A 14,285-nucleotide genomic window follows, 5' to 3' on the forward strand; every position below is an offset into this window, starting at 1 on the left:
TCGTTCAATTTTGAATCGATGTTCATCAGACCCAAAACGAAAGATTGTAAGAAACAGCAAAAAATAAAATGCAAATATATTATAATGTGAAAACTATTTATTGATAATATAAATTATAAAATTTAATAAAACTATTAAAATTGATAAAATTAATAAATCTTATTTTTTTACTATAATATTGAAATCAATTTTTAGAGTTATAATAACAATTATAATGGTATAAAGTTCAATACAAATTGTATTTTAAATCGTCATTAAATCATATAATATCATATCTGATAGTGAATTATTATGGAATTGAAGTATTTCATATATAAAACTAGAATCATCGTTCTGTATACAACACATGCTAAAGTCAAAATTTTGAATATACTGATTAGTAAAATCATTTCGCTGACAAGATGATGGTAGAATATTAATGTCTGCTCTAATTAATGAATATACGGTATCAAAAGTTGACTGATATGAAACCAACTTTTTCTGCTTTTCTACAATAGGTATGTGAATCGATACATTGTTGTAATTGTTTTAAACGATGTGTTGCCACGGCGCATCGTTATCGTTATTATGCGATATGCATAACAACACGGCGGCGACTATAGTCGGGCCACTCTAAGAGCGCTACTCATTCGCGCATCCAAATGACCGAGCTCCGCGGTTTCGTACCCAAATTTCCTCCACTCCATCACCTAATTGCCGCCGTAAATACCCCCACTCAGTACGCGGCGACCGGCGGCTAATTCCTCGGCCGCCGCCGCCGTGTATAACACAATAGCAACCGGTGGTTGTATACACCGGCTCAAGTAACACCATGAAAATAATAACACCTGACGTCAGACGTACCTATAGCGTAAACAACAACAATTCAAAATATGATATGCATGAATTATCAATATTTTATTTATGCAATTATTTTTGTATTTTAACAAAAATGAGTAATTGTACATCACATAATACACATTTATTAAAAAAAAACATAAGAATACCAAAAAAAAAATTTAAATACAAAAAAAATACAAAAATTAATTTAAATGATAACAAAAAATCAAAATAATTTAAATACAATAAATTAATCGGAATCTAAATCTGAAGAACTTGACGTGTCACCTGTTCCTATTGTAAGAATATGACGTCCATCGTCGGGTTCTTCGTCCAATAATTCGTCAGTTAAATGTTCAATGTTCCAAAACTTTTCTTCCTCTTTTACGACATGTCCAACAAAATTACTCCACATTTCTGGTGTTACATGGTCCACCCCTTTTTTCAATAAATCAAGTACGTCCTTTATTTTGAAAGTATTGTTGTGCGTCCGGACGTAATTTTTTACTGAGGACCACGCGAGCTCAATTGGATTTAGCTCGCAGTGGTATGGCGGTAATCGCAATACGATTTTTTGGTTGTCTTTTGCGTATTCATCAATGACGTATTTGTCGTATTGTTTTTTCAGTTTTCGCACTTTTTTCATTAAATCGATTTTGACTATTGGATGGGTAACGATTTCACCTTTATTCTCAAGCCAATCTATTATTTTTTGTTTTTTCCAACTCATTGTTGGCATTTGACATTTCTTCACGGAGTGATAGGAAGCATTGTCCATAACGATGACGGCGTTTTCTTTTAATAAAGGTAGAGTACGGACAAACCACTCATAAAACGTATCACCATTCATCTCGTCATGGTAGTCTGTAGAATTGGTTTTCGATTCGAAACATAATAGGCCCCCCGGGACGAAACCCTCTGTTGACCCGATATGTAGAACGATGAGACGTTTACCTTTTCCGGAGGGTTCCTTTTGTCCCGTGGTTAGGCCTTTAAGAAATGCATCACGTGAAGAATTTACCGTCGTATCCATCCACGTTTTGCTGTGTGTTTCGCCTGCATTGACCCACGTCTCATCCAAATAATATATTGGTCGATTTTGCGATCTGTAATGCCTTATTTTTCGTAAATAATCTCGGCGCCAGTTTATTAGATCTTCCCTTTCCAGAAGCGCACTGTTACGATTTTTTTTTACGTATTCAAATTGTAAATCTTTTAATACCTTCTGAAATGATGTACGTTTAAAATTCGGCAATGTTTCATCCTCGTTAATGGCTGTTAGAATTTTCGGAATTGTTGGCACTTCACGTCTCCTCCAAAAATTATGTATTAATTGCCGAATTGCATTTTTATCAAATTCGTCAATTTTATCGACTATTGCAGGTGTTTTTCTCTTCTTATTAGGTGACGAAACTGTACCTTGATTTTTATACTCCGACAACGTTGTTTGTACTGTACGTTGTCCGAGACCCGTAGATTTAGAAATTTCGACGATCGTTTGTCTGAAGGTCAACCGGGGGCTGTCTGGATTTTCATGCTGTCTTTTAACTAAACCGTTGTACAGATTAACGACCATTTTCCTTTGACCAGAGCCAATATACTAAAGAAAAAATTGATATTTTAAAATTAAAATTTTGCATTAGAAAAATAATAATACAAACGCTTACTTTTCCACTTGGATTTTTTATGATAGGCAACTTCTCTGTGACGTCCATGTTGTATTTTTTAAAAAAAACGTAAAAAATGAAAAAATAACGGTGGGTTAAGAAACGCAAAAAGTATGTTAACAAACTTGGCGCGCAAAAAAACAAAAATGTGTGTGTATTCAGGAACATAAAAAAATAAGAACACTTTAGTACGCGCTGTATACAAACACTGTCACCGTTTCCTGGCCTGCGGTGGCGTAGGTGAGTGGGAGCAGCGACGGCGACGCTGGCGGCGACAGTGTCGGCGGTTCGCGTTAACGGCGGCCAGTGTTTTGAAGAGTTTAGTGGTGGGAATGCGCGAGAACGGACGAATTTTGGTTGCCGCCCAGAAGCGCTCTTAGAGTGGCCCGACTATAGTCTGTATCTCTCTCCCTTTTCTTCGTCCCCAACCATTACTCGTTAGATATTTATATTATATTATTACGTAAATTAAGTTATCATTAGTGTTATCGTTGTCACTTGTCGTAATATTTGTTTTGTTTTAATGTCATGTGTTCAATATTTTTTTTGTGATTATGCGGCCAACGCCCTTTTGTTATCAATTTTGTTTTGTATATATATATATGTCCGATATACAATACGTGATAGTTTTTTCCTTTTTTTGAATAAGTATCGTTAATTTTTTTTCTTATAATATGTATGTTTATGCTTAATTGTGCTATTGAAGCAATACGAATTGTCTTCGTTAATCTCGTTGCCACTGCGGCATATATATCACTATATTGTATCGACCAAGTCATTGCGACCAGAAAAGGTCATTTGTTATTATAATAAATTATACACCGTGCCACCATTCACGTGAGTTGTTTCATTTGTCTGTTTGTATTATTACCGTGTATTGGTCTACACTAACTCGTCATTGAGACTTGAGACAACGTTGACCGATACTAGTCAATTGCCCGGGATTGGGATTGGTGCTACATTCAGTGCGCAAGACCGCCAGCACCCACCGGGGTGTGTGAGAGACCGCCAAGGTCTTCAAGTCCGTCCGCCGTCGGTGGTCTCGTGAAGTCATCATCCACATCGCTCATCATCATCGTAATTTTAAGTTTAGAGATTAAGTATTGCCCAAGCTGTGTAAGCTCGGTGGTCATTGCACCAAACCAATTCCGACCACCGAGACATCCCACCCATTATAAATAAACTCATCTTTCTCATTCCCGTGCATAAATTCAACTTCCTCGGTCCCTTAAAATATTGTAAGTTATTTTGGTCTAATCTTATCTACGTCGTCGTTATTGTGTCTTGTGTTGCCTACCTCGTCAGTCTCAGGAGTCGAACATTTGGTTGCCTATGTCAAGCATACCAGGCGTTATCGCCGCATCGTAGCAAGCCCAAAGGGCAACACGATGTAAGCCAGTATATGATAAGGTAATAAAATGATCATTAACATGCAATTTAATAGTTACTGATTTAAATTGACTGAATAATTTATGTTATCAGTTATTTTCACACGTTTACAATTAATATGTAGATTATTAGTTATTGAACTATAATTGCTATCACACATTAGTGTACACCACTGAAGTAAATCGAAGGTTAACAATTTTTAAGTAACATTACATTCTAGTATTACAATAACAGAAATTGTTTAATTAACCAAAAATCCAACCGTTACACTTTTCTTGTTAAAAGGTCTAATACTGAATATTGATTTTGCGACAACAATTGATGGAATCAAATTGTATGACGACGTGATCTTTTTGGTATAGACGATTTCTGATGATAATTTTTAAAAACGAATAGAAATAAATGTAATAAGTTATTACTAATAACTGAAATAAACGTAAAACACAGATGTTATTTACACATATATGATCGTTACAACACATATTTATGTGACGCCCCACTTTTTTTCAGAGAAACTATGGGGCGTCTGGCTTCATTTTACAGCGGGAATTTCTTACACTGCAAGAGGACCATACCCCCTTAAACTTTTTTCGTCTCCACTGAAAAATGGACCAGACGCCCCAAATTACTACTACTATCCAATATGTGTAACATAGAAATAACAGTTATCTATTCTTATGAACCAAAAGCATTGTATACAATTTAAAAATATATAAGTTGTTGATAACTATTTTACCCTTTTGAAATAGCAGTAAAGATTTTTTTTTTGATGAACTCTCATGGACTTGATAAAACTGTTCATCTTTCAAGTAAATCATTTTGTTTTGTTTCATCTAGGCCATAACTATTTACTCCTTTATCAAATTTATGTCGAGTGTTTAGTAAATCAAACCAATCGTTAAATAACAACATAATTTCTGAAGCCTTTTTTTAAAAACAAACATTTTTTTTGTCAAGCGTTATATTAAATGTAATTACAAAATAATAAAAAATAACAATTAAACATTATTATTCTACTTAATTATGCATTTATAAAATAAGTATTTACTTCTTTCCAGTTATATTCCTCTAATAACTTTTTTTCTTCGCCATATTCAATTGCTTTGGAAACTGTATATGAAAATAACTGTGCAGCTAATTTTACTTTCATACGACCAGTCCCTTCAACTAATAGGCGTTTGTTCGTGAATTTATGAGCCAATTTAAAATCTTGGCCAGAGTTTAAATTTAACAACTCTTAAAAAACACCTTTTCCAATATATTTTCCATTGGAAAGTACAAAACCTCTGAAATAATTATTTTTGATATAAAATATTGATATTTAATAGATATTAATTTAAAAATTAGTTTTATACTTGTCAATTAAATGATTTCTTGCTAGTTTTAAAAGATGTGGGACGTCAGCAAAAACATAGATATTTGAGTTTGTTATTTTATGCTTGAAGGACGTATTCTCTATAGATATGTTTAAAGTTTTCCATAATCCAATATTTGATGAACCCATATCACTAAACAGTGCAATGACATTAAACCCAACATTATGAAGCTGCTCATTAATTTGATGTAACAAATCTTGTGTCATTGGGGTATCATAACTATACATAATCGGCTGTTTTCAATTACTTACCAACCCTGTAGATGAATTAGTCTTACATTTATCTACTTAATACATAACTAGTCATAATAATTTTGATAGCAATGTATACCACTATATGTACCTCGAGCTATAACTGTTTATACATATTTATTTGGTCCTAGTACTGTTTCATTTTTTTTGTCCAAACAAATTCTACTTGATACTCGTATATAGGTTTCATCAAAACAAATTACAGTTAATTTGTCAGCTGTGCTCATAAGATCTCCTTTCATTAAAAATATTTTGTTTTATATATAAATATATTCTCAAATATTTCAATGCTTAAAATACATGGAACAAATTTTACATATTTTAATTTAAAATACCTTTAGATTTCATCAAAGATAAAACACTAGTCAAGATTCCATCATAAATTGGAAATTTTGCTGCCCAAGTTCGTAAAGTATATAGACCTCAAAATATATTTAGAACATATAATTGAATTTATTTATTTATTTATTTAACTCAATAGGTCAGCGTTTCCCAAACTTTTTCTCTGCCGGACCCCTTAGAGAAAATAAAAAAGATCGCGGACCCCTAAATAAAAATTTAAATTAAAGCAATAATAAATAATAATACTAAATTGTTTGCTTTATTTTTAAAATTAAATACACATATGTTTATAATGAAAAATTGAATTAATAAAAAAAAATGGATAAATAGATATATTATTTTTATAATAAATAATTAATGCGTTTAATGTGATGGATGGTGTTGTTTCTTTAATACTAAATCTGGTATTTTAGGATCTACATTAGAAAGTTGAATACGTAAATCTGATTCTATATTTAATCGATTTCTATATTTATTTTTAGTGTACACATAAGCTGAAAATCCTTTTTCACAGAGATAAGTTGTTGAAAAAAGCATCAATGGCCTTAGTGCTGAGTCCGATATTTCTGGATAGTCTTGTCTTATACTCAACCAAAAAGAAGACAAAGAAGATTCTTTGAAAACCCTTTTTAAATTAGAATTACTGGATACTTCGATTAATTGATTTTCTTGTGTTGTTGTTAAACCAGTTATATCAGGGACATCTGCATTAAAAGGGTCTACTACCCAATTTTTATTTTTGTCAGGAACTGGAAAATATTTTCGAAATGAATGTTTCAACATTTGGAGGTGTTCAATAATTATATCTTTTGTGTCCTGAGGAAAAACTTCATCGGATGATTCTATAAATGCATAAAGAGTTGGAAAGTGGTTAAAATTGTTTTGAAGGGCACGTTTTCTCCATAACTCAAGTTTTTTTAACATAGCTTCAATGTTATCCTCCGTGTGAAAAATATTGTCTTCTTTCCCTTGTAAACTAATATTTAATGAGTTCAGAGAATTAAAAATATCAGCCAAATAGGCCACTGTACAGAGCCATTCAAAATTATTGAAAAGATTTGCATATTTAGTAACTTCCATAGAGTTATTAAAAAAAAACATTCTAATTTCATTTTTTAACTCAAAAACACGTGACACAACTTTACCTCGCGATAACCAGCGTACTTCAGCGTGCAATAGCAACTGCTTGTGTATACTTCCCATATCTTCACAAATTTAATTAAAAATGCGAGAATTCAAAGATCTAGCTTTTATTAAGTTAACTACTTGCACAATATCACGCAAAACTTCATTTAATTTTTCTGGCATATTTTTTGCAGCTAAAGCTTCTCTATGAATACAGCAATGATGCCAAATAATAGACGAATTAATTGTTTTTAAACGAGCTTGCAGGCCTGATCTAGTACCAGACATCGCACGAGCTCCATCTGTGCTAACCGCCACACAATTATTCCATTTTATATCATGACTTATTATAAAACTATTTAATATATTAAATATTGCCTCACCTGTAGTATTGGAAGGTAGAGATATGCAAAATAAAAAATCTTCAGTAATAGTATTATGATTTTCATAACGGACATATGCAAGTAAATTTGCGTCATTGCAAATATCTGTGCTTTCATCTAATTGTAAAGAATAAAATTTACTTGTTTTGATATTTGAAATAAGCTGTTCTTTAATGTTTTTTGACATTTCAACAATTCTGTTCTTAACTGTATTATTTGATAAAGAAACCGTACTTAATTCATTTGATGCTTTATCTCCTAACATAGCAGAAACCATAATTTTTGCAGCTGGTAGGATCAATTCTTCAACGATAGTATGTGGTTTGCCACTTTTTGCAACAAGTAAAGATACTTGATAAGATGCTGTTACAACTCTTTCATTATTAGTTCCAATTGCAGTCTTTTTAATTAATTTTTTACTTTGTTCTAATTCAGCTGCTTTCGATTCAAAAAATTGTTTAGATTTTGTAAGATAATCTGTATGTCTGGTTTGTAAATGACGTCGAAGTTTTGCTGGTTTCATGGACTCGTTCGATAATATTTCATAGCATATGACGCATTGAGGTCTTTCTTCGTTGTTTACATTTATATTCATGAACCAAAAGTTATGTATTCTTCCGAAAACTTACGACGCTTATTTACATGCGTTGATCCTTTTTTAGAACTTGTAGAATCGCCTTCATTTTCTTCACTCATAGTGGTTTCATTATTTTGTAACCAGCGTTTCATTTAAAAAAATAAATTAAATTAAAAAATATAAATTTTTACGTACAATTATTTTATAATATAAATTAACTGAAAGTATGCTACACTACGTATACGACGATACGGCTGCAACGAACAAACTATCGGTTATTTGACCGACGCGATCAATCTGTCTCTGACGCGAACAATCTGCAGTCTTCTATACGTATAATCTAATCTTAATTGCTTTTCAACGATAACTATTTCAACAATGTATTTATTATCAACAGTATTTCCCATGTAATACGAATATTGCATCATTATTTTCGTTTTATGGATAGGTATACTTTGTAAATTTTTAATTTACGTTCGCGGACCCCCTCCGGTATACGTGCGGACCCCTAGGGGTCCGCGGACCACAGTTTGGGAAACGCTGCAATAGGTAATTTATTAATTACCTGGCAGTGGAAAATTTTTTTTTCTCTTAAGAGGACGTTATACCCGTAATATTTAGTGGTAAAAACAGGTTTACGAAAAACAAACAAAACGCTATTAACAAATGGTTTTAGAACAAAAATACCTATTATGAAATTTATAGAGAACAATATTTAGGAAACAACCTCATATGTGTTTTTTGAAATATGAATTATTAAAAAAGTTACAGTTGATTAAAAAATTTAAAAAAGCAGGTTTTTGTGCCGTTTATAACGAGCTGTATATTTTAAATAGAACAAAACCCATATGAGGTTGTCTCTAAAATATTGTTCTCTATAAATTTCATAATAGGTATTTTTTCTCTAAAATCACTTTTTAATGCTGTTTTGTTTGCTTTCCGTAAACATGTTTATGTTGTTCGAATTAATTTTCATTGCCATAATGTGCTGCCACCTGCCTGCCGCTTCGACGTCGGCCGCGATTTCCCCCCACTACTCTAAAAACTGAATTGCCGATACGACGATCGCGCGGTGACGGTCTGTTGATGGTTATCGGACGTTTCCAGGAATAGACTGAACTAATATAGACAATATCATTATAAGCTAATAACCTCGGTATAATGGAATAAGAATTATTTTTACTTTTATTATAATAATCGGCAATGATGATTGACAGCATTCCACATACGATCTACCAACTCTTATTTGTATTCTTATTATTTAATTATATTATTTTTATTATTATGTAATACGGACATAACATAATAATATTTTCAGATGATAGGTACTAGGTACCTACTTTAAAAGTTCAAAGTATGCATTATTTGTAATAATTCAAGTATATTATACTACCTACAAAAAAATCTGTGTTTTCCTACTGAATTTAATTATAAATTAAATATGATCAAATGTGTAAAATATGCAGCAATACATTATGATTATAAACTCGTATTGCTATGAAACAAATTTCTATAATACTCAACTATTTTTTGAATGATTATTGAACTCCTAGAAGTCCTAGCCCTAGACTCATTACGAATTACGATAGCGAAAGTCATAATATGAGACTAATATTATAGTATAGTTAAATTTTCAATAATTTGTACAAAAATAAAAATTCAATTTATTTTTAATTTACTTATGAAACACATTACACAACCGTCACAACTCACAACCATTCCTCCTGGGTATGTGATCATTTCTTCGGGATTTCTGTGTCATCGTATTCAAATTCTTATTGTGAATTTTGTGTTTTAAATAATTTTTTTCCATTTTTTTTGTCAATGGCAAATAAAGAAAATAATCTAAAACGGAAACGGTCATCTAAAAAAAAAATCTCAAATTCCCTGGTACTACGACGATACAAAAAAATAAAATAAGTACCTATTTATATAAATTATATTAGAAATTTAAATACTTTATTTGTCTGTTTAAACTTTATAGTAAATTAAAATAAAATAATAATATTTTGGGCTCTACCCATTCAATAATTAAATCAAAATAATTCTATTATCCTTTACAAAAAACAATTCTGTTGGGGTGGATTAACACCTCCGCCACTACAGATGCCAATATATTATATAACTATATTTACTTATTATAATTACCAGTAGACTCTCTTGTTTTCATAAAAATAATACCTTGGAAATAAATAATTTTGTTTTTAGTACCCCCCAGGAAAATGTGGAAAATGTACACTGACGGCGACGATCTGTCAGCCTAAGATATTTTATATTGGGTGTATTTACGTTTTTATATCTTCTATTTTTAAATTAGGACAGTTTGTTGATTGCATACTGCAGGTTAAAATAATATAAAAATATTATGAAAATCTCATTGTCAATAATTCAGTTAAAATACGTACTTCAAATTTATATAAAAAAATGTGCGAATATATATTTTAATTAAAGTCAGAGCAACTTATGTGAATTCGTGTACCGTACCCAGTAAACTTTCAAATACATTGACTGTTCATAAACATTTATAAAAAAAAATCGAATACTTCAAAATACCTATATAAATAGTTTATAAATAAACGAAATATTTTGAAAAATATATACTTTGTAAAGAGAATACAAATTTAAATAACTTTAAAAAAAAGTTCTTAAACTACATTACATGGTTCATACTATAAAAAAAAATCTAAAAAATATATTATAGGCACAGATTTTTTTACAGTTATTTTAAGTTCAGATTTGTACGAATTATTATTATTAAAACCAAGAATAAAGATTTTAGCTATTTCGTTGTATTTAAAAAATGTTATTTGATAGGCACTGATATTTTTTCATTCCAACCGATTTTTTTCACAGATTTTCGCTGATGTGGTTACAACTAAATTTAAACCTATCCTAACCGTGTTATACTAATATAAATATCATATCAAAAATTTCCTAAGCTGAAAAACCGTCTCCACTCAGACACGGTTTTCGTACAAAATAATATTATTATATAGGTATAAGTATAGGTATACTTTTCACCTTTTTTTATATTTTAGTTTTGAATTTTTACTTCTAGTTACCTAAATCTTATGATTTTAAAAATTTAAAAATTGAATTATAATTATAGCTCAAACACTATTTTACCCGATTTGAGTGTTGAAATAAAATATGTTCCACCAAATGATGTTGGTAATGATTCAGGAATTATGTTGAGTAACTCAAATACTCCAGAATGTTCAACCTCAGTAAAGTAAGTCTTATTGTTTTAAAAGTCTTTGTTATTGGTTAACATTTTAAAATCGAATTATTATTTTAGCTCAAACCCTATTATGCCCGATTTAAATGTTGTTTTTGAAAGATATATTGATGTTATTGAAAGCGAAAGAATATCTCATGAAATTGTGAAAAACAAGTTAGTAATAAATTAAAGACTTTAAAATTTACCTCTAAGTCTAAAGTAGGTTGTAACTGGTGTTATTTTTTATTTTTAGTGTTGGAGGTCGAAGAATAGTTGATGTAATGCATATTTTTGACCAAATTAGAAATGGTATCATGGCATAGGATTGGGTTGCACTTTTATTGATTGTGAATTTTTAAAAGAGGTTCGTTCAGGGTATTTTTCTTCGTGGATATTTAAGTGTAAAATGTGTAATATGTTGACTAAAATTGAATCGGAAAAAAATGACCTGGGGTGTATTCCAATTAATAAAGCAGTTGTCAGTGGTACATATGCGATAGGAATAGGACACACTCAAGTGGCCGAATTTTCAGCAAGTATGGATCTTCCATGTATGACACACACAACACACATGAAAATAGCTGAAACTTTGAGCGATGAAGTGAAAAAGACTGCTTGGAATGCAATGAAACTTGCCGGAATAGAGGAAAGACGATTAGCATTAGAAGCAGGTGACGTAGATGAAGATGGTATACCCATGTGTCCAGTTATAGCTGATGGTCAATGGAGCAAATGTAGCTATCAGCCCAAGTACGACGCATTTTCAGGAGCGGTAAGTAAAGTTATGGTTGTAAACATTAGCACCAGGAAAAGGGGGAACTGGGGAAGTATCTTGGGCGTAATTTGGAGGGAGTACAAGCTGTGCATACCTGTACATTATGGGTCTTAACTAGAGAAAGGATTTTATTATAATTTAAATATTTTATCTAATAATTATTTTTCATATTTTTACATAGGTATTTGGTTACAATATATTTTTTACTTTATATGTATGTATATTGTATATATTGTTTCTTATTGCTACACTTAAAAATTACAATAGATTTATGCTTATAAGAAATACAATTTTAATAATTGTACTACATATTTTTTTGATTTGTGTATTACGAAAAAATCCGTTCCCTAGACCCTAATAATAAATTGTCATAATTAATTTATAAAAACAATTTTAAATATAAATTGATATTTTTTATTCCCTTAACCCTCTTCCGTATTTAAATTTTTACTGTTTTAGATTCTGAACGGAGTGATGAATGTATTGATTTTACAATGATGTATGTTTTTTTTTTGTTTTTGTTTTTGTGTCTGTGTACAGCATAACTAGTCGAAATAATGCTTCAATTTCAAACTTCGGGGGTGGTTTCCGATGGAAAAGTGAATATCCTTGGTGCATTATAGAGGTAAAATTTAAAAGTAAAACATTTTCCCACAGTTTTTAAAAAAATCGAAAAAAAACAAAAAAAAAAATGAGGAAAAAACGGGAATTTTTACGTAAAACCAGTTTTCGACCGAATCGATTTTTTTATATGGTTGTAATTTAAAAACTAATCACTGTAAATACTTGAAATTTTCACCAAATGTTTATGCTAGTGTTATCTATATACAGTTAAATTTTCAAAAAATTTTGACTTTTTTTGAGTTATTTATAGACCACTGAAATTTTCGATTTTTATGCGAATTATTTTTTGAAGTGTCGGTAAAAAAATTTTGGATGACCAAAAAAACTTGAAAATTTAATACAAGGTTCCTTATGAGTTGTTCTTATTGTAGCTAAAAAAAATTAAAAATCGTTGTCACAATTTTTTTTATAAGCGTTTATAGTTCAAATTTTTACGAAATTGTCGAAAACGCGAAAATTTGCAAATTATTTTGTAGTTCAAAATTCATAAAATTGTTTATATTTATATCTAACGTTAAATATTCTAGACTGACAAATCATCTCCGTTCAGAATCGTTTTTCTTTTACAATGATACCTATCATTGCATTCAAATTTAACCTTCCCTAGTCCGAGGTTTTTATTTTTTATTTTTAAAATATTGTTAGGTATATTATAATTATTATACTATTGTAGGCTACAATTATTGGTTTTCGGACAAAGAAAATTTTATTTGTGGGAATTCGTAATCCATGTTGTATTGTCTGTGAAAGAGCCAAAAATATGGGCCAAAGTTCAAAAGCTCATAAATGTTTTATGAACTGGTCTAAAGACGCAACCAGCATTGAAGCAGACGCAATAGCTGAATGATTTTTAAGTAGGTAGCGTAAAATTGCATGGATTGAAGTATAATAAATTGATTGGTAAGTATGAAAATTATAAAAATATTTATTTAATTTTATAATTAATATGTATTATTGTTGCATAATTTAAGGTGATGGTGACAGTAGTGTCACTAAACGTCTGAATGAAATATTGCCGTACGGACCACGTATGTTGGTAGAAAAAATAGAATGCAGGAATCATATATTGAGGAATTATGGGCAAAAATTAATGGCACTTACCAAAAACACTTCTTATCCATGTTACATTCGAAAATTCATTATAAGAAATATTATTAGATTCCGTACGGCAATTATAAAATCCATACAATATCGTAAAAAGTTGAATCAGTCTCTTTATGAACAAACTGAAGGTATTAATTAGTTTATATAGGTACCTAGATTGTTTGTTAATGAAACATATATTTTATATTTATTCTTTACTTATTTTTAGGTTTACGAAAAAATATTATAAATGGGCCGTATCATATTTTTGGACAGCATACATTGTGTGAAAAATATTTTTGTCGTGGGCCAAAAGAGTGCGAAAAAAATTTAGTTCCAGAAATAGTGAAATGCGGTCTCATGAATGAAATGTCAGCTATTCTTTGTCGTGTAATCGATAATGCACGTAGTTTATTATTTGATGTTGACAATAACTACTGTGAGCAATTTAATAGCGTTATCAACAAATATATTGCTGGTAAACGAATAAATTTCACCCAAAAGCAATCATACAATACTAGGGTCCATGCAGCTATTCTATCATTCAATTCGGGTGGTCAATTTATTCGCGAAATCCATGAAAAAATTACGAAAAAAAGTCCAGGTACCTATATAATTTTGTTCACAATATAGGTAGTTAAAGTGATTTCATAA

General features: G+C 30.5%; 2 protein-coding genes across 2 annotated transcripts; one reads left to right on the forward strand and one right to left on the reverse strand.

Moving 5' to 3' along the window:
- Window positions 1-885: 885 nt before the first annotated feature.
- LOC114124782 (uncharacterized) lies at window positions 886-2,434 on the reverse strand. Its single transcript, XM_027988155.2, has one exon. The coding sequence runs from the start codon at window positions 2,393-2,395 to the stop codon at window positions 1,070-1,072; it is 1,326 nt and encodes a 441-aa protein (XP_027843956.2). The 5' UTR covers window positions 2,396-2,434; the 3' UTR covers window positions 886-1,069.
- A 7,717-nt stretch (window positions 2,435-10,151) lies between these two features.
- Window positions 10,152-11,921, forward strand: LOC126554834 (uncharacterized; the record flags this gene model as incomplete). The annotated part of the gene is made up of 4 exons (XM_050209853.1): window positions 10,152-10,183; window positions 11,039-11,161; window positions 11,228-11,327; window positions 11,454-11,921. Coding segments are annotated over exons 1-4 (723 nt in total), but the record flags the coding sequence as incomplete, so codon positions are not given.
- Window positions 11,922-14,285: the final 2,364 nt, after the last annotated feature.

The sequence above is a fragment of the Aphis gossypii genome, unplaced genomic scaffold (assembly GCF_020184175.1).
Source record: "Aphis gossypii isolate Hap1 unplaced genomic scaffold, ASM2018417v2 Contig00620, whole genome shotgun sequence".
Classification (NCBI taxonomy): domain Eukaryota; kingdom Metazoa; phylum Arthropoda; class Insecta; order Hemiptera; family Aphididae; genus Aphis; species Aphis gossypii.

Excerpts from the sequence above, each read along its gene's own strand:
- LOC114124782 (XM_027988155.2), bottom strand. The coding sequence starts at position 2,395 with ATGGTCGTTAATCTGTACAACGGTTTAGTTAAAAGACAGCATGAAAAT.